Raw genomic sequence first — 23,128 nt, 5'->3', positions numbered from 1 at the left:
GCACAGCCTGGGGCCAGGGACAGGAACGGGACAGGGACAGGGATGGGGACAGGGACAGACACAGGGACAGGGCAGGGACAGGGACAGGGACAGGGCGGGGACAGGGACAGGGACAGCGTGGGGACAGGGACAGGGACACTGTCCTGCTCGAATAGCTTGTCCAGCTTGTACCACTGCGGGGACAGGGACGGCGTGGGGACAGGGACAGCATGGGGACAGGGACAGGGACAGTATGGGGACAGGGACAGTGTGGGGACAGTGACAAGGACAGCATGGGGACAGGAACATGGGACAGTGTGGGGACATGGGGACAGTGTGGGGACACTGCCAGGGACAGTGTGGGGATGGGGACATGGGGACAGTGTGGGTACAGAGTAGAGACACAGGACAGCATGGGGACAAAGGGACACGTGACAGCGTGGAGACACCAGAACACAGGACAGCAGACAGTGTGGGGACATGGGGACAGTGTGGGGACACTGCCAGGGACAGTGTGGGGATGGGGACATGGGGACAGTGTGGGTACAGAGTAGAGACACAGGACACCATGGGACACAGAGCAGTGTGGGGACACTCTGGGGATGCTCTGGGGACACGGAGCAGCGTGGGGACACTCTGGGGACACGAAGCAGTGTGGGGACGCTCTGGGGACACTCTGGGGACACGGGGCGGTGGCACCCACCACGCGGACGCGCTCCAGGTCCACCTCGGCGCGGCGCAGCTTCTCCCAGCAGTAGTGGCGGTGGCACTTGCGCTTGGGGACGCGGCAGAAGTCCCCGGTCAGCTCGAAGACGTCGCGCACCAGCGGGCACCCGCACACCTCGTCCGCGGGCACCTGGCCGGGCACGGGGTCAGCAGGGCTGGGGACACCCAGAGCCCCTCTGCCACCTCCACGGCCACCCTGGGGTCCTGGCAGTGTCCTGGGCACTGCCCCTGTCCTGTCCCTTCATGTCCACCCTGGGGTCCCAGGAGTGCTCGGGGCACAGATCCCTGAAATTCCACCCCAAAATTTCATTCTGTGCCCACTCTGGGGTCTTAGCAGTGTCCTGGGCACTGCCCCATCGTGTCCCCCCAAAATTCCCCCCGATGCCCACCTTGGGGTCCTGGGCATTGCCCCTCTCCTGTCCCCCCACTGTGCCCACCCTGGGGTCCCAGGAGTGCTCGGGGCACAGATCCCCAAAATTCCACCCCAAAACCTCATTCTGTGCCCACTCTGGGGTCTTAGCAGTGTCCTGGGCACTGCCCCTGTCCTGTCCCCTCATGTCCACCCTGGGGTCCCGGGAGTGCTCGGGGCACAGATCCCTGAAATTCCACCCCAAAATTTCATTCTGTGCCCACTCTGGGGTCTTAGCAGTGTCCTGGATACTGCCCCTCTCCTGTCCTCCCAATGCCCACCTTGGGGTCCCAGGAGTGTCCTGGACACTGCCCCTGCCCCACAAAGCCAGTCCGTGCCCACCCTGGGGTCCCAGGAGTGCTCAGGGCACAGATCCCCTAAATTCCACCCCAAAATTTCATTCTGTGCCCACTCTGGGGTCTTAGCAGTGTCCTGGATACTGCCCCTCTCCTGTCCTCCCAATGCCCACCTTGGGGTCCCAGGAGTGTCCTGGACACTGCCCCTGCCCCACAAAGCCAGTCCGTGCCCACCCTGGGGTCCCAGGAGTGCTCGGGGCACAGATCCCCAAAATTCCACCCCAAAACCTCATTCTGTGCCCACTCCGGGGTCCCAGGACTGTCCTGGGCACTGCCCCCACCCCCGAAAACCTCGTTCTGTGCCCACCTTGGGGTCCCAGAAGTGCTCAGGGCACAGATCCCCTAAATTCCACCCCAAAACCTCGTTCTGTGCCCACCTTGGGGTCCCAGAAGTGCTCAGGGCACAGATCCCCTAAATTCCACCCCAAAACCTCGTTCTGTGCCCACCTTGGGGTCCCAGAAGTGCTCAGGGCACAGATCCCCTAAATTCCACCCCAAAACCTCGTTCTGTGCCCACCTTGGGGTCCCAGAAGTGCTCAGGGCACAGATCCCCTAAATTCCACCCCAAAACCTCGTTCTGTGCCCACCTTGGGGTCCCAGAAGTGCTCAGGGCACAGATCCCTAAATTCTACCCCAAAACCTCATTCTGTGCCCACTCTGGGGTCTTAGCAGTGTCCTGGATACTGCCCCTCTCCTGTCCTCCCAATGCCCACCTTGGGGTCCCAGGAGTGTCCTGGACACTGCCCCTGCCCCACAAAGCCAGTCCGTGCCCACCCTGGGGTCCCAGGAGTGCTCGGGGCACAGATCCCCAAAATTCCACCCCAAAACCTCATTCTGTGCCCACTCCGGGGTCCCAGGACTGTCCTGGGCACTGCCCCCACCCCCGAAAACCTCGTTCTGTGCCCACCTTGGGGTCCCAGAAGTGCTCAGGGCACAGATCCCCTAAATTCCACCCCAAAACCTCGTTCTGTGCCCACCTTGGGGTCCCGGGAGTGCTCAGGGCACAGATCCCCTAAATTCCACCCCAAAACCTCGTTCTGTGCCCACCTTGGGGTCCCGGGAGTGCTCAGGGCACAGCACCTGCAGCCTCTTGCAGTAGGTTTTGCTCTGGGGGTTGTAAACGTCACAGAACAGCCGGGTGGCCCTGGGGGGACACGAGAGGTGTCCTGGGGTGGGGGGACAGGGGGCTGAGAGACCCCCTCCCCCACAGACAGCCACAAATACCCCCACCTCAAACTCAAAACTCCTCAGACACCTCAAACCGCCTGGGTGTTCCCCCTCAGGGTGACACCCCCACCCCAAAAAGCCTCCCCAGGGTGCTGCCCCTCCCTTCCCAGGAGGATTTAGGGGTCTGGGGTCTGCCCCCCACCCCAGAAAGCTCCCCCAGGGTGTCCTTCCCCCCACCCTGGCGAGCCCCCTCCCCACTCACCCCTCGATGCGGGTGGGGTACATGGACCCGAAGGACGTTTGGCTCTCGTACTGCAATGGGGTGGGGGGGTCAAAATGGGGGCAGGGATGGGACCCTTGAGCACCCCCAGGGACCCTATGGACCCCCAGCCCCTATAGTGCCCTCCCTGAGCCCTCTCACAGGGTCCCCATGGCCCCCCAGCCCCTATATAGCCCCTCCCCATGAGACCCCACAGAACCCCCAGCCCCTACAGAGCTTCCAGTAGGTCCCCACTGCCCCCCAGACCATACAGAGACCCTTAAAGTTCCAGAGTCCCATGGATAATCTCACAGATCCCAAAAACCCACAGATCCCAGGAATCCACAGGAGCACACAGACCCTGTGGATGATCCCACAGATCCCATTGATGATCCCACAAATCCCAGGAACACACAGGGGCACACAGATCCCATGGATGATCCCACAGATGATCCCACAGACCCCATGGATGATCCCACAGATCCCAGGAATCCACAGACCCCATGGATAATCCCATAAATCCCAGGAACCCACAGGGGCACACAGATCCTGTGGATGATCCCACAGATCCTGTGGATGATCCCACAGATCCCATGGATGATCCCACAGCAGCCCAGAGAGTGCCATGGATGATCCCACAAATGCCAGGAACCCACAGGGGCACAAAGACCCCATGGATGATCCCACAGATGCTGTGGATGATCCCACGGATGATCCCACAGACCCCAGAGGTGCCCCCAGACCCCCCAGATCCCGGGATCACCTTGGCGTAGCAGCGCTCCATGTGCCGCAGGGCCACCTTGGGGTTGATGGGGTGGCCACAGGACACGCAGAAGATCTGCAGGTCCGTGTCCTCGCTGTCCCCCTCCGTGCTCTGGGGGGACAGCGGGGTCAGGGGGTCCACAGGGGCACCCAAGGATTGGGGGGACACAAGGTTAGGGGGCTCCAGGGGCACCCAGATGCTCCAGGGAGGGGTTTGGGGGGACCCAGGACAGGGCTCAGGAAGGACTCAGATTTGGGGGATGCCCAGGGGGGACCAGAATGGGGGGAATTAAAGGGTTGGGGGCACTCAGGATGGACCCAGGGATTTTGTAGGGGATCCAGGGAAGGGCAGTGGAGGGGGCCTCAATGGTTTTGGGGGCACCCAGGAGTCCACGAAGGATCAGGGGGGATCTCAAGAGGGACCCAGAACTGGGAGAATTAAAAGGTTTTGGGGTCCACACCCTCTAGGAGCTGCATGTGGGTGCCCAGGTATCCCTAGGGGAGCAGAGGGGTCTCAAAGGGGACCCATAATGAGGAGAATTAAAGGGTTTTTGGGTCCCCAGCCTCCCAGGAACTGTGTGTGGGTACCAGGGGAGCAGAGCGGTCTCAAGAGGAACCCAGAACGGGGAAAATTAAAAGATTTGGGGGCACCCAAGCATACGTGAAAGACTAAAGGGGATCTCAAGAGGGACCCAAAACAGTGAGAATTAAAGGGTTTGGGGGGCACCTGGGTGTCCACGGAGGATCAGGGGGCATCTCAAGAGGGATCCAAAATGGGGAGAATTAAAAAGATTTGGGGGCACCCATGTGTCCATGAAGGACCAGGGGGGATCTCAAGAGGGACCCAAAATGGGTAGAATTAAAGCATTTTTGGGGTCCCCAGCCCCCCGTGAGCCCCAGGGGGTGCCCACCTCCTCGTCCTCGCGGGGCGGGTGCCCCTTGGCGCGGGCGATGAGCCCCTCGAGCTCGTGGAAGCGCCGCTCCATCTCCTGCAGCCGCAGCCGCGCCTGGTGCTGCTCGCGCCGGATGCGCTCCAGCAGCCGCTTGCCGTGCTCCTCCGCCACGCACGGGCTCTGCTGCCACTGCTGGATCCGCTGCGGCAGGATCTCGTAGATCCGGCTGGGATTGGAGGGAAAGGGTTAATGGGGGCTCCGGGATCCCTGGGATCCACTGCTGGATCTGCCACTGGATCTGCTGAGGCAGGGTATTGTAGTTCTGGCTGGGATCAGGGTGAGGAAAGGGTTAATGGGGGCTTCAGGATCACTGGGATCCACTGCTGGATCCGCTGTGGCAGGATCTCGTAGATCCGGCTGGCATCGGGGGGAGGAAAGGGTTAATGGGGGCTCCAGGATCCCTGGGATCCACTGCTGGATCTGCTGTGGGCAGGATCTCGTAGATCCGGCTGGCATCGGGGGGAGGAAAGGGTTAATGGGGGCTCCAGGATCCCTGGGATCCACTGCGGCAGGATCTCATACATCTGCTGAGGCAGGATCTCGTAGATCCGGCTGGGATTGGAGGGAAAGGGTTAATGGGGGCTCCAGGATCCCTGGGATCCACTGCTGGATCCGCCACTGGATCTGCTGAGGCAGGATATTGTAGTTCTGGGTGGGATCAGGGGGAGAAAAGGGTTAATGGGGGCTCCAGGATCCCTGGGATCCACTGAGGCAGGATGTGTTTCTATAACTGGTTTATACTGGTCTATACTGGTCTGTACCATTCTGTACTGGTTTACACCAGTCTGTACTGGTTGGTACCATTCTGTACTGGTTTACACTGGCCTATGCTGGTTTGCACTGGTCTGTACAAATCATTACTGGTTTATACTGGTCTGTGACATCCTGTACTGGTTTATGCTGTTCTATACCAACCTATACTGTTCTGTACTGGTTTATACTGGTCCATACTGCCCTGTACTGGTCTATACTGGTCTACACAGGTCACTACTAATCTGTACTGGTTTATACTGGTCTATACCAGTAGGTTCCATTCTGTACCAGCTTACACCAGCCCACACTGGTCTGTCCCGTCCCGCACTGGTTTATACTGGTCCGTACTGGTGGGTACTCACTTGGCAGCCAGTTTGATGCCGCAGGCCTCGCTGCAGTACTTGGAGGGCGGGCGCGCGGGGCGGGTGCAGCCGGGGCCCAGGCACTGGCCTAGCACCAGGAACCTCCCAGGAACCTCCCAGTAACCTCCCAGTAACCACCACTCATAGCCCAGCACTCGCGGTGCCATGCTCGTTGCTGGTGCCGCTTGTAGTGCTCCTCCTTCTGCACCAGTTAACACCAGTTAGCACCAGGAACCTCCCAGTAACCCCCTAGTCACTACACAGTAACCTCCCAGTAACCACTACTCATAGCTCAGCACTGCCACTGCCTTGCTCGCTGCCGGTGCTGCTTGTAGCGCTCCTCCTTTTGCACCAGGAACCCCCAGTTAACTGGTAACTGGTTACCAGTTAGCACCAGTAACCTTCCAGTAACCTTCTAGTCACCACCCAGTAACCTCCCAGTAACCACCACTCATAGCCCAGCACTGCTACTGCCTTGCTCGCTGCCGGTGCCGCTTGTAGTGCTCCTCCTTCTGCACCAGTTAGCACCAGGAACCTCCCAGTAATCACCCAGTCACCACCCCTCACAGAACAGTAGCTCCCAGTAACCACCACTCATAGCCCAGCACTCGCGGTGTCGCGCCTGCTGCCAGTGCTGCTTGTAGTGCTCCTCCTTCTGCACCAGTTAGCACCAGTAACCTCTCAGTCACTACCCAGTAATCACCCAGAAATTACCCAGTCACCACCACTCATAGACCAGTAGCTCCCAGTAACCATCACTCATAGCCCAGTAACCACCAGAGCCCTCCCAGTGCCGCGCCCGCTGCTGGTGCTGCTTGTAGTGCTCCTCCTTCTGCACCAGTTAGGACCAGTGAGAACCAGTAATCTCCCAGTAATCACCCAGTAATGTCCCAGTAACCACCACACATAAACCAGTAACCTCCCAGTAACCACCACTCATAGCCCAGCACTGCCAGTGCCTCACCCGCTGCTGGTGCCGCTCGTAGCGCTCCTCCTTCTGCACCAGTTAGCACCAGTAACTTCCCAGTCACCCCCCAGTAACCTCCCAGTAACCACCAGAGCCCTTCCAGTGCTGTGCCCGCTGCTGGTGCCACTTGTAGCACTCCTCCTTCTGCACCAGTCAGAACCATTTAGCACCAGGAACCTCCCAGTAATCACCCAGTAACCACCACTCATAAACCAGTAACCTCCCAGTCACCACCTCTTGTAGCCCAGCACTGCCAGCGCCGTCCCTGCTGCCAGTGCCACTTGTACCACTCCTCCTTCCACACCAGTTAGCACCAGTCACCACCCAGAACCCTCCCAGTACCTCCCAGCAGCTCCCAGTGCTCATTCCGCCATTCCTCCTTCCACACCAGTGAGCACCAGTAACCACCCGTCACCACCCAGTAACCACTGCTGGTAACCCAGCAACCACCCAGCGACCCACGGAGCCTCCCAGTAACCCCCAGTATCTCCCAGTGGCCCTCCCAGTAGCTCCACCCTCACCTTCTTGTCCGATTTCTTCTCGCGGCGTTTGACGTGTTTGACCTTCACGGCGCGTTTGCGCAGGACGGGGTCCAGGAACGGCGCGTCCTCGGCGTCACTGAGCCAGGGCTGGCGGGACCAGGGACACACGGGGACACGTGGGGACACGTGGGGGACACGCGGGGTGACGCCCCCGATGCGCCTCAGAGCGTGGCCCGTGAAGGGACAACATGGCCTGAGGTGCCTCGGGCGCGTGGCCCGGCGTGGGGACATGCCAGGACACGCTTGGGGACATGCAGGGACATGCCTGACACGCCTCAGAGTGCCATGGGGACACGTCCTGATGTGCCAGGACACGCTGGGGACGTTTGGGGACATTCCAGGACACTCCTCAGGGCACCACAGGGACGTGTCCTGATGTGCCAGGACATGTTGGGGACACCTGGGGACACGCCCCAGAGCGCAGGCCAGGTGGGGACATTTAGGGACACGCCCTGATACACCTGAAGCTCACCTTGACACACAAACCCAGCTCTGAACAGCTTCAAACCAGGCCTAAACAGCTTAAACCAGGCCCTGACCCACAAAACCAGGCCTAAACACACTAAACCAAGCCCTGATGGGCAAAAACCTCCTTCAAATCTGCTCCTGTGGAATTTGGGGTGCCTGGTGGGTTTTGGGGTGCCCAGGGGGGCAGTTGTGGGGTCCCGAGGAAGTATTTGGGGTGCCTGAAGGGCAGCTTTGGGGTCCTGGGGGCAGTTTTGGGGTCCCAGGGCAATTCTTGGCATGCCAGGGGGGCAGTTTTGGGGTCCCGTGGGGGGCAGTGTTGGGGTCCCAGGGGGTCAGTTTTGGGGTCCTGGGGCGGCAGTTTTTGGGGTCCTGAGGGGGTCCATTTTGGGGTTCCAGAGGGGGCAGCTTTGGGGTCCCGGGGCAGTTATGGAGTGCCAAGGGCAGTTTTGGGGTCCTGGGGCGGCAGTTTTTGGGGTCCTGAGGGGGTCCATTTTGGGGTTCCAGAGGGGGCAGCTTTGGGGTCCCGGGGCAGTTATGGAGTGCCAAGGGCAGTTTTGGGGTCCTGGGGGACAGTTTTGGGGTCCCGGGGGGGGCAGTTTTTGGGGTCCCAAGGGGTCCGTTTTGGGGTTCCAGAGGGGGCAGCTTTGGGGTCCCGGGGCAGTCCCGGGGGGGCGGTTTTTGGGGTCCCGGGGGGGCAGTTTTGGGGTCCCGGGGGGGCGGTTTTCGGGGGCTCACCAGGCCGTGCTCGTCGAAGGCGCCGGCGCAGAGCTCCTGGTAGAGCCGGGGGTCGAGGGGCAGCTCCTCATCCGAGAGGCTCTCGGGGGGCCCCGGCCCCCCCAGCTGCGCCTTCAGCAGCTCCAGGTCCCCCTCACGCCCCCGAGCCAGCTGGGGGTGGGGTCAGCACCGCCAGGGACCCCCGGGCCCCCCCCGTGGCACCCCTGGGACCCTCCTGGGACACCCCCCATGGCACCCTTGGGACCCCCCCGGGCTCCCCATTTTGTTCCTGTGCAAGCCGCGAGGTGGGGGGGGGCTTCAACACTGCCAGGGACCCCTGGGGCCCCCCCACTGCACCCCCGGGACCCCCCTGGGATCTCCCCACGGCACCCCTGGGACCCTCCTTGTGCTCCTTTGCCAGATGGGAGGGGGTCAGCACTGCCAGGGACCCCCAGGACCCTCCATGGCACCCCTGGGACCCCCCCATGGCACCCCCGGGACCACCCTGAGCTCCCCCTTGTGCTCCTGTACCAGCTGGGAGGGGGGGTCAGCACTGCCAGGGAACCCCCCATGGCACCCTCATCACTTGGGGGGGTCAGCACCCACCAGGGACCCCCTGGGACCCACCAGGCACCTCCGGGACCCTCCAAGACCCCCTCATGGCAACCCCCTGCACTAACTGGGGGGGGGTCAGCACCTTCCTGGGCACCCCCACCCCCTGTACCTGTGAGCCCCTCCCTCACCCCAAGGGCACGGAGGGTTTTGGGGTGCCCCTCCCCCCTCAATCATGCCTGGCCCCTCCCCCACAGGGGCAGGGGGGGGTCTGGGGTCCCCCTTTCCCCTCCCCCCACCCTCAGGGCCCCGGGGACTCACCGAGGTGGGGAAGTACTTGTAGGACTCCTGTGGGGACACGGAGGGGACACGTAAGTGACAGGGGAGTGACACAGGGACACAGGGCATGGGGACACAGAGTGACACAAGGACACGGGACAGTTAGGGACACAAGACATCTTGGAGATGTGTCAGGTGACAGACACAGGGACACAGGACACTTGGGGACACGAGAGACGTTGGGGACACATCGGGGACACGCTGACAGAGTGACACACAGACATGGGATGTGAGGACACAGTGAGACGGTGACACAGGGACACGGGACACAAGAGACACTGGGGACATGTTGGGGACACTGTGAGACATTCACACATGGACATGGAACACCTGGGGACACAGGACACCTTGGGGACACCTGAGGGTGACACAGTGACACACACAGCATCTTGCTGGGGACACAGAACACATGAGGAACAGGGGACACAGGGACATGTCAGGCGTGTGACACATCAGGGACGTGGCAGAAGGTGACAAAGAGACACGAGGACACGGCGAGACAGTGACAAAGGGACACGGGACACGATGACAGAGAAACATGGGACAGGGTGACAAAGGGACACGAGGTGGTGACAGAGCCACATGACAGGGACACAGTGACAAAGAGCCATGCTGGGGACACAGGACACCTTGGGGACACCTGAGGGTGACACAGTGACACACACAGCATCTTGCTGGGGACACAGAACACATGAGGAACAGGGGACACAGGGACGTGTCAGGCGTGTGACACATCAGGGACGTGGCAGAAGGTGACAGACACGAGGACACGGCGAGACAGTGCCAAAGGGACACGGGACACGATGACACAGGAACACGGGACAGGGTGACAAAGGGACACGAGGTGGTGACAGAGCCACATGACAGGGACACAGTGACAAAGAGCCATGCTGGGGACACACTGGGGACACGCTGGGGACACACCAAGGCCACCCCAACACCCCCAGCCCTGGCGAGCACCGGGGCCACGCCGAGCACACGCAAAGGACGCTATGAACACACACCAGGGACAGGCTGGGGACACACTGGGGACACGCTGGGGACACGCCAGGTGCCCGCTCACCCGCGCCCGCAGCTGGCACTGCCGCAGCCGGCACTTCTGGCGGATCTTGTTGGGGCCCCCGAATTTCTTCATGTCCCGGCAGAAGTCGCACTGCCCGCAGTCCTCGGGGCGCCGGCACGCCTCGCACTCGCCGCACATGCGGGCCGAGCGCTTGATCTGGGGGAGACACCGCGAAAACAGGGTCAGGCACCCCGAAAATGGGGTCAGACACCCTGAAAATGGGGTCAGGCACATCAAAAATGGGGTCAGGCACCCCGAAAATGGGGTCGGGCACCCCGAAAATGGGGTCAGACACCCTGAAAATGGGGTCAGACACCCTGAAAATGGGGTCAGGCACATAAAAAATGGGGTCAGACACCCCGAAAATGGGATCAGGCACCCTGAAAATGGGGTCAGGCACCCCGAAAATGGGGTCAGGCACCCCGAAAATGGGGTCGGGCACACAAAAACCACCAGGAACACCCCGGCCTCACACTTGCTGCACATGCGGGCCGAGCGCTTGATCTGGGGGAGACACCGCGAAAACAGGGTCAGGCACCCCGAAAATGGGGTCAGACACCCCGAAAATGGGGTCGGGCACCCCGAAAATGGGGTCAGACACCCTGAAAATGGGGTCAGACACCCTGAAAATGGGGTCAGGCACATAAAAAATGGGGTCAGACACCCCGAAAATGGGATCAGGCACCCTGAAAATGGGGTCAGGCACCCCGAAAATGGGGTCGGGCACACAAAAACCACCAGGAACACCCCGGCCTCACACTTGCTGCACATGCGGGCCGAGCGCTTGATCTGGGGGAGACACCCCAAAAACGGGGTCAGGCACATCAAAAATGGGGTCAGGCACCCCAAAAATGGGGTCAGGCACCCCGAAAACTACTGGGAATGCCCTAAATCCCACCAGGGACACCCCTGCCTTGCACTCACCACACATGTGAGCCAAGTGCTTGATCTGGGGTCAGACAGCCCAAAAATGAGGTCAGGCAACCAAAACATGGGGTCAGGCACCACAAAAACAGGGTCAGGCACCCCGAAAATGGGGTCAGGCACCCCAAAAACAAAAACACCAGGGACACCCCAAATTCCACCAGGGATACTCCAAATCCCACTGGGGAAAGCCCCACCTTGCACTCCCCAAATGCAGGTTGAGTGCTTGAACTAGGATCAGACACCCCAAAAATGGGGTCAGGCACCCCAAAAACCACCCAGGGACTCCCCAAAACCCAAGCTGGGAGGGATTCCAGGCACCCAGAGAAGGTCAGGGGTCCCCCAGATCTCTCCTAAAGCACTCCCCACCCCCCAAATCTTCATCCAAGGGACTCAAGCACCTCCCAGCCTCCCCCCAGAATTGGGGTGTCCCCCTTTGGGGGGTCCCCACGCCCCCCGAGCCCACCTTGGCAGCCCGGCCCTGCTCCAGCTCCTGCCCCTTGGCCCCCTCGTGCTCCTTCTCCCGCCACTTCTTGTGCCGGTAGCGGATCTCCAGGGACGGGTCCTTCTCTGGGGAGGGGGGGTCACAGAGGGGTCAGGGGGTCCACCATCGGGGGCACCCCAAAAACGGGGTCAGGCACCCCAAGAATGGGGTCAGGAACACCCAAATCCCACCAGGAACACCCCAAATCCCACCAGAGATCCCCCTGCCCTGCACCTGCCGCACGTGACAGCTGAGCGCTTGATCTGAGGTCAGACCCCCCAAAAACGGGGTCAGGCACCCCAAAAACGGGGTCAGGCACTCCAAAAATGGGGTCAGGTACCCCAAATCCCACCAGGAACACCCCAAATCCCACCAGAGATACCCCTGCCCTGCACCTGCCGCACGTGACAGCTGAGCGCTTGATCTGAGGTCAGACACCCCAAAAACGGGGTCAGGTACCCCAAATCCCACCAGGAACACCCCAAATCCCACCAGAGATACCCCCGCCCTGCACTTGCTGCACATGCCGGCTGAGCGCTTGATCTGAGGTCAGACACCCCAAAAACGGGGTCAGGCACCCCAAAAACGGGGTCAGGCACCCAAAAGTGGGGTCAAGCATCCCCCCGAGCCCCCAGCCCCTCTCACCGCGGCACTGCCGGCAGTACCACTCGCGGATGGCCTTGGCCATGCGCTCGGTGATGTTGATGCAGTCCCCATGGAACCACTCGTTGCAGTTGTCGCAGCCTCTGTGGGGCGGGGGGGACACCGGGACCCTCAGCACCCCAAAAACGGGGTCAGGCACCCAAAAGTGGGGTCAAGCACCCCAAATCCCACCAGGAACACCCCAAATCCCACCAGGGACACCCCCACCTTACATTCACTGCACACGCAAGCTGAGCGCTCGATCTGAGGTCAGCCACCCCAAAAATCGCTCGGTGATGTTGATGCAGTCCCCATGGAACCACTCGTTGCAGTTGTCGCAGCCTCTGTGGGGCGGGGGGGACACCGGGACCCTCAGCCGGGCACGCCCAAAGCCCCCCAGGGGGACTCTGCACTCCCCCTGCCTCAAGGGACCCCCAAAGATCCTCCCAAGAGGACCCTGCACTCCCCCTGCCTGGGGTCAAGCACTCCAAAAACCACCCAGACACCCCCCAAAAAAAAACCACCCAGACCCCAGATGTCCCTGGAACCCCCCCAAGTCAGCCCCCTGCCCCGCTCACTGCAGCCCAAAACTCCCAGATAGTGCCCCGGAGCCCCCCCAAAGCCTCTCAAAGCCCCCAGCCCCTCTCACTGTGGCACTGCCACTCCCAAATGGCCCCCCCAGAGCCCCCTCAAAGCCCCCTGGAGCCCCTCAAAACCCTCCCAGCGACGGGACCCTGCACTCCCCCTGCCTCAAGGGACCCCCTCCAACACCCCCAGGTAAGCCGGGACCCCCCAGATCCCACCCCGAGAGGCACCTGGGACCCCAGCCCTGTGTCCCAACACGCTGTTCCTCAGATCTGCTGCGACCCCCAGACCCTCCCCAACACCCTGAAGCACCTCCTGAAGCAGTTGGGGACCCCCCAGACCCCCCCTCACACCCTGAAGCAGTTGGGGACCCCCCAGACCCCCCCTCACATCATGAAGCAGTTGATGTCCGGCTTGCGGCACACGCAATAAACCGGCGCGTTCTCCTCCCCGCCCGGGGCCGCCTCCGCGTCCGAGAATTCGCTGTCCTGAGGGGGTAACGGCGGGGGTGTCAGGGCCTGGGGGGTCCCCCAGACACCGCAGACCCCCCGAGCCCCCCGCACGCCCCCGGTTCCCCCCCCACCATCGCTGTCGTCGCCTCCGAGAGACGCTCCCAGCTAGGCCCCACAGCGGCCGGAAGCGGGGGTGTGTCCAACTTCCGCTTCCGGATACGGGCGCGCCCGCCCACAGTATGGCGGCGGCCTGGGGAGAGCAATGGCGGCGGCCATAGGGGGCCGCCATGTTTGGGGGTAGTGTCACCCGCGGTTGCAAAGAGACACCTGAGAGACAGCAGTGGTGGCAGAGCGTTTATTGGGGACATCGGGACATGGGGGGACATGGGGGACATAGGAGGGGCACATGGGGGAATGGGGGACATGGGGGATGTGAGGGGACATGGGGGACATTGGTGGGACATGGGGAGGAACTGGGGACATGGGGGACATGGGGAATGTGAGGGGACATTGTGGGGCACATGAGGACCTGGGGGTCACTAGGGACATTGGGGACATGGAGGACATTGGTGACATGGGGGGACATGGGGGACATTGGTGGGACATGGGGAGGAACTGGGGACATGGGGGACATGGGGAATGTGAGGGGACATTGTGGGGCACATGAGGACCTGGGGGTCACTAGGGACATTGGGGACATGGAGGACATTGGTGACATGGGGGGACATGGGGGACATTGGGGAAAATGGGGAGGATGGGGGGAACTTGAGAGGACTGGGGGATACAGGGGAGCCTTGGGGACCTGAGGGGGACATGGCGGGGAGGACAGTGGGGAATGGGGAACACGAGAACATGGCAGGACACAGGTGGCCCGCAGGTAACACACAGAGGTGTCACACAGGTGCCACGGGTGTCCCATGGGGTGTGTCCATCTCGTCCCCTGTCACTCTGCAAGGGCCTCCTGGGGGCGCTGCAGCTGCTGCAGCTCCTCTGCCAGCCTGGGGGCGGGGCCAGAAAAGGGGTGGGGCTGGAGGTGGGTGGGGCCTTGAGGGGCCCAGGTGACAGGGCCACACCTGTCCCCAGGGTGTCACACCCCTGTCCCCAGGGGTCACACACCTGTCCCCAGGGGTCACACACCTGTCCCCAGAGGTCACACACCTGTCCTAGGGGTCACACACCTGTCCTAGGGGTTCAAACACCTGTCCCCAGGGGTCACACACCTGGGGCGGGGCCAGAGAAGGGGTGGGGCTGGAGGGGGGTGGGGCCTTGAGGGGCCCAGGTGACAGGGCCACACCTGTTCCCAGGAGTAACACCCCTGTCCCCAGGGGTCACACACCTGTCCCCAGGGCTCACACCCCTGTCCCCAGGGGTCACACACCTGTCCCCAGGGGTCACACACCTCTCCTAGGGGTCACACACCTGTCCTGAAGGGGTCACACACCTATCCCAGCAGGTCACACCCCTGTCCCCAGGGGTCACACACCTCTTCTAGGGGTCACACCCCTGTCCCCACGGGTCACACACCTGTCCTGAAGGGGTCACACACCTGTCCCCAGGTGTCACACATCTGTCCTAGGTGTCACACACCTGTCCTGAAGGGGTCACACCCCTGTCCTGAAGGGGTCACACACCTGTCCCAGGTGTCACACACCTGTCCCCAGAGGTCACACACCTGTCCCCAGGTGTCACACACCTGTCACGGCGCTGCAGGCTCAGCTGCTGCCGGCCCAGCTCCACCTCCAGCTGTTGCTCCGCCCCTTCCTGCTCCTGCCGCACCAATCGCCTGCAAGAATGAGGGTTAGGGGGTGGGGACAGGCCTGAGTGGGCGGGGTCACCTTTGAGGGGGCGGGGCCAGAGCTGGGCACTCACCTGAGCACAGGTGCCTCTGGGCCCAGCTGCTCCTCGGTGTCCATCACACGGCGCTCTGGGCAGGGGGGGACACTGCTCAGCCCAAGGGGACACACCTGGGTTTGGGGGGGCTCAGGTGTTCAGGGGGGTCACTCAGGGGCTTGTGGGAGAGGAGCTCAGGTGGCCCAGAGCCAGTCAGGAGCTCAGGAGGTCACTCAGGTGTTGGCAGAGGTCACTGAGGCGTCCAAGGGCGTCCCTCAGGTGCCCAGAGGTGTCATGGGGGGCACTCAGGTGTCAGCAGTGACACGCAGGTGCTCCAGGGGGTCCTGAGGGGTCACTCAGGTGCCAGCAGTGACACTCAGGTGCCCAGAGGTGTCATGGGGGTCACTCAGGTGTCAGCAGTGACACTCAGGTGCTCCAGGGGGTCCTGAGGGGTCACTCAGGTGCCAGCAGTGACACCCAGGTGCTCCAGGGGGGCCCTGGGGGTCACTCAGGTGTCAGCAGTGACACTCAGGTGCTCCAGGGGGTCCTGAGGGGTCACTCAGGTGTCAGCAGTGACACTCAGGTGCTCCAGGGGGTCCTGAGGGGTCACTCAGGTGTCAGCAGTGACACTCAGGTGCTCCAGGGGGTCCTGAGGGGTCACTCAGGTGTCAGCAGTGACACTCAGGTGCTCCAGGGGGTCCTGGGGGGTCACTCAGGTGCCAGGGGCTCACCCCAGCTCAGCCACTTCTCCTCCATCTTCTCCAGCTGCACCAGTTCAGCCTCCAGGTGGGCTGGAGCCTGTGGGGGGACAGGGGAGAGGGGTGATGCCAGGGCACCCAGGTGTGTCTGGGACCCCCAGGTGCGTGAGGGACCTCCAGGTGTGTGAGGGACCCCCAGGTGTGTGAGGGACCCCAGCCCGGGTCTCACTCACGTGTGTGACACGCAGATGCTTGAGCTCCTCCATGATGGCATCGAGCTGCTGGCAGTGCTGCCACCTGGGGGGGAGGGGACACAGGGGTGACCCATGACCTGTGTGGGTCACCTGGTGCCACCCCCAGCCCCACCTGCATCCCTCAGGCTGTGTCCCCAGCCCCACATGTGTCCCCCAGGCTGTGTCCCCAGGCCCACCAGTGTCCCCAGCCCCACCTGTGTCCCCGGCGCAGGTTTTGCAGCTGCTCCCACTGCTGCTTTGTCCCCTCCAGGTCCTGCTGCTGCTCCAGGCAGAGCCCGCAGCGCCTGCAGGGGGGTCAGGGGTCACCAGGTGTGTTTGGGAAGGGTCAGAGGTCACGTGGGCACAGGTGAGGTTGAGGAGGGTCACAGGTGTCCTCACTCACCTCTGGCCTTTGGCGTCCACCTCCTTCCCTTGCAGCTGTGCTCTCTGCAGTGACTCTGGGGGTGACAGGGGGGTCACAGGGGCCAAGGGGATCCCACCACCCCTAGGTGGCCACAAGGATCAGGGAATCATGGGGGTCAAGGGGGGTCAGAGGTTCAGGAGGCATCAGGGGAGGTTTTAGGGGGGCCCCAAAGACCCCAGGGACCCCCAAGCTCACCCTGCACCTGCTGCCAGGACCTCTCCAGTGCCTCCTTGTGCTGCTCCACTGTGGGGAGGGGGAAATGAGCTCAGAGCCCTCTGCCCCCACAAACCCCTCGGGGTCCCTACCCACCACCCAAGGACCCCAAGACCCCTCTGTGTGTGTCCCCAGCCCTCTCAGTGTCCCCTCCAGACCTCTCAATGTCCCCCCCAGGTGACTCACGCTGCTCCAGGTGCTGGCGCAACCCCTCACTGCAGTTTTGTCCCTTCACCAGCTCCTGTGTCGTGGCCTCACGGACTGTGGGACACAGTGGGATGGACAGAGGGACATGGGAGGACGTGGCAGGCACACGAGGGAGCATAGGACAGGTGGGACATGGGAACATGGAGCACAGGGGTCCTCTCACTCACCCTTCTGCAGGCTGTGCACCTGCCTCAGCAGCACCTCCAGCTGTGGGATCCTCTCAGGGGGACCTGAGGGGGGAACTGGGCAGGGCACAGGGGCACTGCCTCTCCTGGGGACACCTGAGACCACCTTGTCCCTGGGGCGGGGGGACACTGGGACACATGGTGGTCTTGGGGGGTCTTGGCCGTAGAGCCCGTCACTGCGTGGGTCCAGGTCCATCACTGCAGCCTGGAGGGACACGGTGGTGACACAGGGGTACATGGGGGGACACAGGGGATGATGATGGTGGGCACTGGCTTGTCCCCTCCTGTCGCCTTTGTCATCCTCTCCATTCCTCTTTTTCCACCCTCAGCCCTGCATTTTCTGTCATGTTTCACCATTTCCTCCCTCCTTATCTTTTTTCTCCAGGGTTTCTCCCATTTCTGTCACCTCCTTCCTCCAGTTCCTGCCGCCTCTGTCCCTTCCATTTCTGTCCCCCATTTCCCTCTCCAGTCCTTTCCCTTCTTGCTCCATTTTCTGTCGCCAAAACCCTCTTTTCACACTTTTCTGTCTTGTGTCCTTACATTTTGTCCCTTTCTATCCCCCATTTCCCCACACCTTCTTTCTGCAGCTTTCTCAGCTCCTCTCCTTCCCATTCTCTCAGGTTTTCCTCCCTTCTTCCCCTCACGTTTTCCCACTCTTTTCCCCTCACGGTTTCCCGCTCTTTTCCCTCACATTTTCCCGCTCTTTTCCCTCACGTTTTCCCGCTCTTTTCCCTCACGTTTTCCCGCCCTTTTCCCTCACATTTTCCCGCTCTTTCCCCCTCACGTTTTCCCGCTCTTTCCCCCTCACGGTTTCCCGCTCTTTTCCCCTCACGTTTTCCCGCCCTTTTCCCCTCACATTTTTCCACCCTTTTCCCCTCACATTTTCTACTTTTTCCCTTAATTTCTCCCTAATTTTTCCCACCCTTCCCCCTCATGTTTTCCTGCCTTTTCCCCCTCACATTTTCACACCACTTCCCTTCTATTTTCACACTTTCTCCCTCACATTTCCCCACCCTTTTCCTCTCACATTTTCCATCTTTCCCCTTCACATCTTCCCACCATTTTCCATCCATTCTTTGCCCTATTTTTTGTCCCCTTTTCCAGTTGTTTCTCTCCCTTCCTGACATCATTTTCTGTCCCCCTTTCACCCCCAATCTGTTACTTCTTTCATCATATCCTCTTCCCTCTTTTCTGCTCCCTTTCCTGTCTATTTTTGCCCTCCATTTCTTGTCACCTCTTCCAGCTTTTCCTGTCACATATTCCCACTGTTTCCTCAAATATTTTCCCACTGATTTCTGTCCCCTCATCCCTCTCTTTTCTGCCCCATTTTCCCTCCTTTCTATCTGCTCCCCACCTTTTCTTTCAGGTTTTCTCCCCATTTTCTCTCCTGCATTCCTCTCATTTTCAGTTCACTTTTCCCCTTCTCTGCCGCTGTTCTCATCTCCTTTCACCCCTTCCATCATCCGATCAACTCTCAGGCTGTGTCCCTGCCATCCCCTCACCCCTCAGGCCGTGTCCCCTCATCCCTCAGGCCATGTCCTCCTGTCCCCTCACCCCTCAGGATGTCCCTGCCATTCCCTCACCCCTCAGGCTATGTCCCCTTCTCATCTCCTTTCACCCCTTCCATCATCCCATCAACTCTCAGGCTGTGTCCCTGCCAACCCCTCACCCCTCAGGCCGTGTCCCCTCATCCCCTCACCCCTCAGGCCATGTCCCTGCCATTCCCTCATCCCTCAGGATGTCCCTGCCATTCCCTCACCCCTCAGGCCGTGTCCCCTCATCCCCTCACCTTCAGGCCGTATCCCCACATCCCCTCACTCCTCAGGATGTTCCCTGTCCCCTCATCCCTCAGGCTGTGTCCCTGCCATCCCCTTACCCCTCAGGATGTGTCCCCACATCCCCTCACCCTTCAGACCATGTCTCTGCCATCCCCGCACCCTTCAGACGATGTCCCCCCATCTCCTCACCCCCCAGGATGTCCCCCCCATACCCTCACCCTTCAGGCTGTGTCTCTGCCATTTCCTCACCCCTCAGGCCGTGTCCCCTCATCCCCTCAGGCCATGTCCCATCTCCTCACCCCTCAGGATGTCCCCCCCATACCCTCACCCTTCAGGCCGTGTCCCTGCCCTTCCCTCACCCCTCAGGATGTCCCTGCCATCCCCTCATCCCTCAGGCCACGTCCCCCATCCCCTCACCCCTAAGACTGTGTCCCCTCACCCCTCAGGATGTCCCCCTGTCCCCTCACCCCTCAGGCCGTGTCCCCTCACCCCCCAGTCCCCTGGACTCAGGACTCTCCCCGGGGTCTCAGTGTTTATTGTCAGCCCTCGGGCTCGGGCCCCTCGGGGCGCGCGGGCGCGGCGCAGAACGGTGCCGGGTAGCGGATGAACAGCCAGTCCTCCTCCTTCTTGAGCCAGCGCAGCAGCTTGGTCAGCACGGCGATGGCGCCCGCCTTCGTCACCAGTGGGCTGAAGCAGCTGTACAGCTCGAACTTGCTGGTCACCTGTGGGAACCCACGCCGGTTAACTGTGGGATCTACTGATGGCACTGACAGTGAAAATCCCGTTAATTGTGGGATCCACTGATGGCACTGACAGTGAAAATTCCATTAATTGTGGGATTTACTGACAGCACCTCCAGTGAGCATCAGTGCGATCTACTGATGGCACTGCCAGTGAAAATCCCATTAATTGTGGGATTTACTGACAGCACCTCCAGTGAGCATCAGTGCGATCTAGTGATGGCACTGCCAGTGAAAATCCTGTTAACTGTGGGATCTACTGATGGCACTGCCAGTGAAAATCCTATTAACTGTGGGGTTTACTGACAGCACTGCCAGTGAGCATCCCATTAATTGTGGGATTTACTGACAGCACCTCCAGTGAGCATCCTGTTAACTGTGGGATCTACTGACAGCACTGACACCGAGCATCCTGTTAACCGCAGGATCTACGGACATCACCACCAGCCAGTGACCCCCACTAACTCTGGAATCTTCTCACAAACAGGTGCTGCTGGCTCTGGGCCCTGCTGACAGCTCCTTCCCCATGGCTCACCCAGGCCAGCAGCGTTTCCTTCTCAGCCACATGGTAGAGCAGGCGCAGGGGCCGGTGCGGGCTGTGCACGCGGCTGTGCAGGTAGTGGTACAGGTCGAAGAGCCGGTGCTGCTCCTCCTCGCTGGTGTAGGGCTCCTCCAGCTCGGGACTGCGGCCGGTGAGGGAGGGAGGACAAAAGCGTCAGGTGAAGGTCAGGGACAAGCTCACCCCCCCAGTTCTGTCGTGTCCCCCCCATGCCCGCACCTGGTGAACTGCGGCAGCTGCTGCATCTCCTCCGGCCCCTCCAAGGGCTTGTAGAGGAAGTGCCGGAGCTCGGGGGCGCCGGGGCGGGACGGGCCGTACCCCGCTCCCCCTCGCACGGCCGCCGCCAGCTCGGCCAGCCAGCCCTGCGCCCGCAGCGTGTCCTCCAGCTGCCGCCGGCACGCAGCCGCCGCGTAGAATCCCTCTCGCTCCGTGGACAGCAGGATCAGCGTCACGCCCTCCTCCTCCTCCTCCTCGCCCAGCCGCGCCGCGTACGCGTAGAAATACCCGTCGGGGTTGAAGCGCGGCAAGCACACGGGGGTCCACACCTCGCCCGCCCCCGCGCCCGCCCCGCCGCCCAGCAGGTTGAGCAGCAGGTGGAGGTCACTGGCGCAGAGCCGCCCGCCCTCAGCAGCCGGTCCAGCACGGCCTCGGCGCCCGCCAGCAGCCGGCGCAGGTCGAAGCCGCGGCGTCGAGCGAAGACGCGGGCGATGCCGCCGCGGGTCAGCAGCGACAGGATCTGCTCGTGCACGAAGGCCAGCTCCCGCCGCAGCTGCGCCGCCGACTGCCGCGTGCGGGACACCGACACCAGCAGCAGCGGGCCCCGCTGCTCGAACACCAGCGTGCGGTCCTCTGCGGGGGAGAGAGGGGACACGGCGGTCACACGGGGGACACGGAAGGTTTGGGGGCAGCCAGATGTACCTGGACAGGTGGCATTTTGGGGTGTGCTGTTCTTGGAGAGTGGCTGTAGCAAGGTAGGTTTTCAGGGGGGTGGTAAGACCCAGGAGGGGGTTTGGGGGGGGAAGAGAGTTTTGGGGTGCTGCTTGTACCTGGGCAGACTCATGTGGTAGATTCAACTGTACCTAGGAGAGGTTTTTGGGGTGGGATGTTGTGTTTGGAGGGGGCTGTTTGGAGCAGGGCTGGCTGTACCTGTGGGGGCTGTTTCAGGGCTACCTGAGGGTGGGGCTGTGCAGGTTTGGGGTTACCCACGGGTGTGTCTGTATAAATTTGGGGGTTCTGTGTCCACCCCCCGCTGGTCCCGTACCGGAGCAGATGGCCCGGATGGCGTTGCCGCCGCTCTGGATGAAGGACACGAGGGCCATCATGACCCCCATGGTGGCTGCCAGCGCCTCCTCGTTGCCGTGCCGGGAGTAGATCGGCTTCCCTGCCTCGCTGAGCACGAACACGTGTTTGCGCCGCGCTCGCCAGCCCGCGGCCGCCACGTCCTCATCCGCGCCGCGCCGCCCGCCCGGGGCTGATGTGGCTGCTGCTGCCGTCACCGCCGCTGTCACCTCCTCCTCTTCCTCACCAGGGTGACACTCTGGGGATGTCACCGCCGCTGTCACCTCCTCCTCACTAGGGTGATACCCCGCGCCGCGCCGCCCGCCCGGGGCTGATGTGGCCGCTGCTGCCGTCACCGCCGCCGTCACCTCCTCCTCTTCCTCACCAGGGTGACACACTGGGGATGTCACTGCTGCCGTCACCTCCTGCTCTTCCTCATGGTGACACACTGGGGATGTCACTGCTGCCGTCACCTCCTGCTCTTCCTCATGGTGACACACTGGGGATGTCACTGCTGCCGTCACCTCCTGCTCTTCCTCATGGTGACACACTGGGGATGTCACCGCTGCTGTCACCTCCTCTTCATCCCCTACAGGAGGACATGCTGGGGACGTTGCTGCCACGGTCACCTCCTCACTGGGTTGAATGCCTGGGGATGTCCCTGCTGCTGTCCCCGCTGTTGTCACCTCCTCCTCCTTGTCCCCAAGGGGGGGACACCCCAGGGATGTCCCTGCTGTGGTCACCTCCTCCTCACCGGGATGACAGCCCTGGGACGCTGTGGCTGCTTCTGCTGTCACTGCTGCCACCACATCCTCATCCCTGCCACACGGCCCACCTTGGGATGCCATGGCCACTGCCACCTCCTCCTCCTCCTCACTGGGGTGGCACCCCAGGGACACTGTGGCTGTCACCACTGCTGCCACCTCCTTGTCCTCCTCCTCATTCCCAGCAGGGTGACACACGGATGATGCCATGGCTGCCGCTGCTGTCACATCTTCCTCCTCATCGTCCCCACTGTGGTGACAGCTCGGGGACGCCGTGTCCGCTGTCCTGCCCGGCTCCATCTCTGCCTCACCTGAGGCCAGCAGGGGGCGCCGGGGCGGTGCCTGCGCACCTGAACAGCCCCGCCCTGCCCCACCCTGCCCTCACCCAGGGCGGGGTCAGGGGTCCTGGGCACCTGTGGGGGAGGTGGGGTGGGGTCACAGGGGGCGTGGCTGCACAAGCCACGCCCCACCCCAAATCCACACCTTGTGGCCACACCTCCAGCCCCTCCCAGCCCTGGTGGTCTTCGCCTAGGCCACGCCCACTGACATCAAGCCACGCCCCAACAGAAGCTCACCCTGCAACGCCCCACACGTGCCTGTCTAGCCCCTCCCCTAAAGTGAAACCACGCCCCCAGCGCTAAGCCCCGCCCCAAATAACTTTAGCCCCGCCCCGGGAGCCCCGGGGCCACCTCGCTCCCTCACAAAGCCCCGCCCCCGGCGAGATCGCCCCCCGGGCCGCCCCCTCCCCACCGGCCCCGCCC

General features: G+C 62.1%; 3 protein-coding genes across 7 annotated transcripts in view; all 3 read right to left on the bottom strand.

Annotated features, from left to right (window-relative positions):
* The window catches only part of CXXC1 (CXXC finger protein 1), a 14,205-nt gene extending 526 nt beyond the window's left edge, over positions 1–13,679 (bottom strand). Inside the window, exons 1-17 of the mRNA XM_039711200.1 lie at positions 13,590–13,679; positions 13,397–13,494; positions 12,425–12,525; positions 11,762–11,865; positions 10,372–10,527; positions 9,291–9,317; positions 8,439–8,588; positions 7,215–7,322; positions 6,335–6,381; positions 6,198–6,204; positions 5,882–5,910; positions 5,727–5,828; positions 4,570–4,777; positions 3,660–3,770; positions 2,900–2,949; positions 2,518–2,614; positions 683–835 (exon numbers count right to left, since the gene is read on the bottom strand). Of these exons, the coding sequence (XP_039567134.1) occupies positions 683–835; positions 2,518–2,614; positions 2,900–2,949; positions 3,660–3,770; positions 4,570–4,777; positions 5,727–5,828; positions 5,882–5,910; positions 6,198–6,204; positions 6,335–6,381; positions 7,215–7,322; positions 8,439–8,588; positions 9,291–9,317; positions 10,372–10,527; positions 11,762–11,865; positions 12,425–12,525; positions 13,397–13,494; positions 13,590–13,592 (1,551 nt within the window). The 5' untranslated portion in view covers positions 13,593–13,679. The remainder of the gene's footprint in view (positions 1–682; positions 836–2,517; positions 2,615–2,899; positions 2,950–3,659; positions 3,771–4,569; positions 4,778–5,726; positions 5,829–5,881; positions 5,911–6,197; positions 6,205–6,334; positions 6,382–7,214; positions 7,323–8,438; positions 8,589–9,290; positions 9,318–10,371; positions 10,528–11,761; positions 11,866–12,424; positions 12,526–13,396; positions 13,495–13,589) is intronic.
* A 498-nt stretch (positions 13,680–14,177) lies between these two features.
* On the bottom strand, positions 14,178–18,964 carry LOC120503073 (synaptonemal complex central element protein 1-like). Of its 5 annotated transcripts, none has more exons than XM_039711223.1 (11): positions 18,948–18,964; positions 17,231–17,453; positions 17,043–17,117; positions 16,839–16,886; positions 16,623–16,677; positions 16,435–16,524; positions 16,220–16,283; positions 16,020–16,086; positions 15,328–15,382; positions 15,152–15,241; positions 14,178–14,456 (listed from the first exon to the last, which is right to left on the bottom strand). In XM_039711223.1, exons 2-11 carry the CDS (start codon positions 17,442–17,444, stop codon positions 14,402–14,404), a joined length of 813 nt encoding a protein of 270 aa, XP_039567157.1. In that variant the 5' UTR covers positions 17,445–17,453; positions 18,948–18,964; the 3' UTR covers positions 14,178–14,401. The 5 variants fall into 5 exon arrangements, with proteins under 5 accessions (XP_039567157.1, XP_039567156.1, XP_039567155.1 ...); XM_039711222.1 differs by lacking the exon at positions 18,948–18,964 and adding an exon at positions 18,751–18,769; XM_039711221.1 differs by lacking the exon at positions 18,948–18,964 and having other exon boundaries at positions 17,231–17,942.
* A 577-nt stretch (positions 18,965–19,541) lies between these two features.
* Positions 19,542–22,780, bottom strand: LOC120503074 (vacuolar fusion protein MON1 homolog B-like). The gene is given in 6 exon segments (XM_039711226.1): positions 19,542–19,748; positions 20,302–20,449; positions 20,545–20,952; positions 20,955–21,174; positions 21,587–21,910; positions 22,154–22,780. Coding segments are annotated over 6 exon segments (1,797 nt in total). The 5' UTR covers positions 22,668–22,780; the 3' UTR covers positions 19,542–19,565.
* Positions 22,781–23,128: the final 348 nt, after the last annotated feature.

Source organism: Passer montanus, unplaced genomic scaffold (assembly GCF_014805655.1).
Source record: "Passer montanus isolate IOZ18808 unplaced genomic scaffold, ASM1480565v1 scaffold243, whole genome shotgun sequence".
NCBI classification, from domain to species: Eukaryota; Metazoa; Chordata; class Aves; order Passeriformes; family Passeridae; genus Passer; species Passer montanus.
Note: the sequence above shows the minus strand (reverse complement) of the source record. Positions and strands in the feature narration are given on the sequence as shown.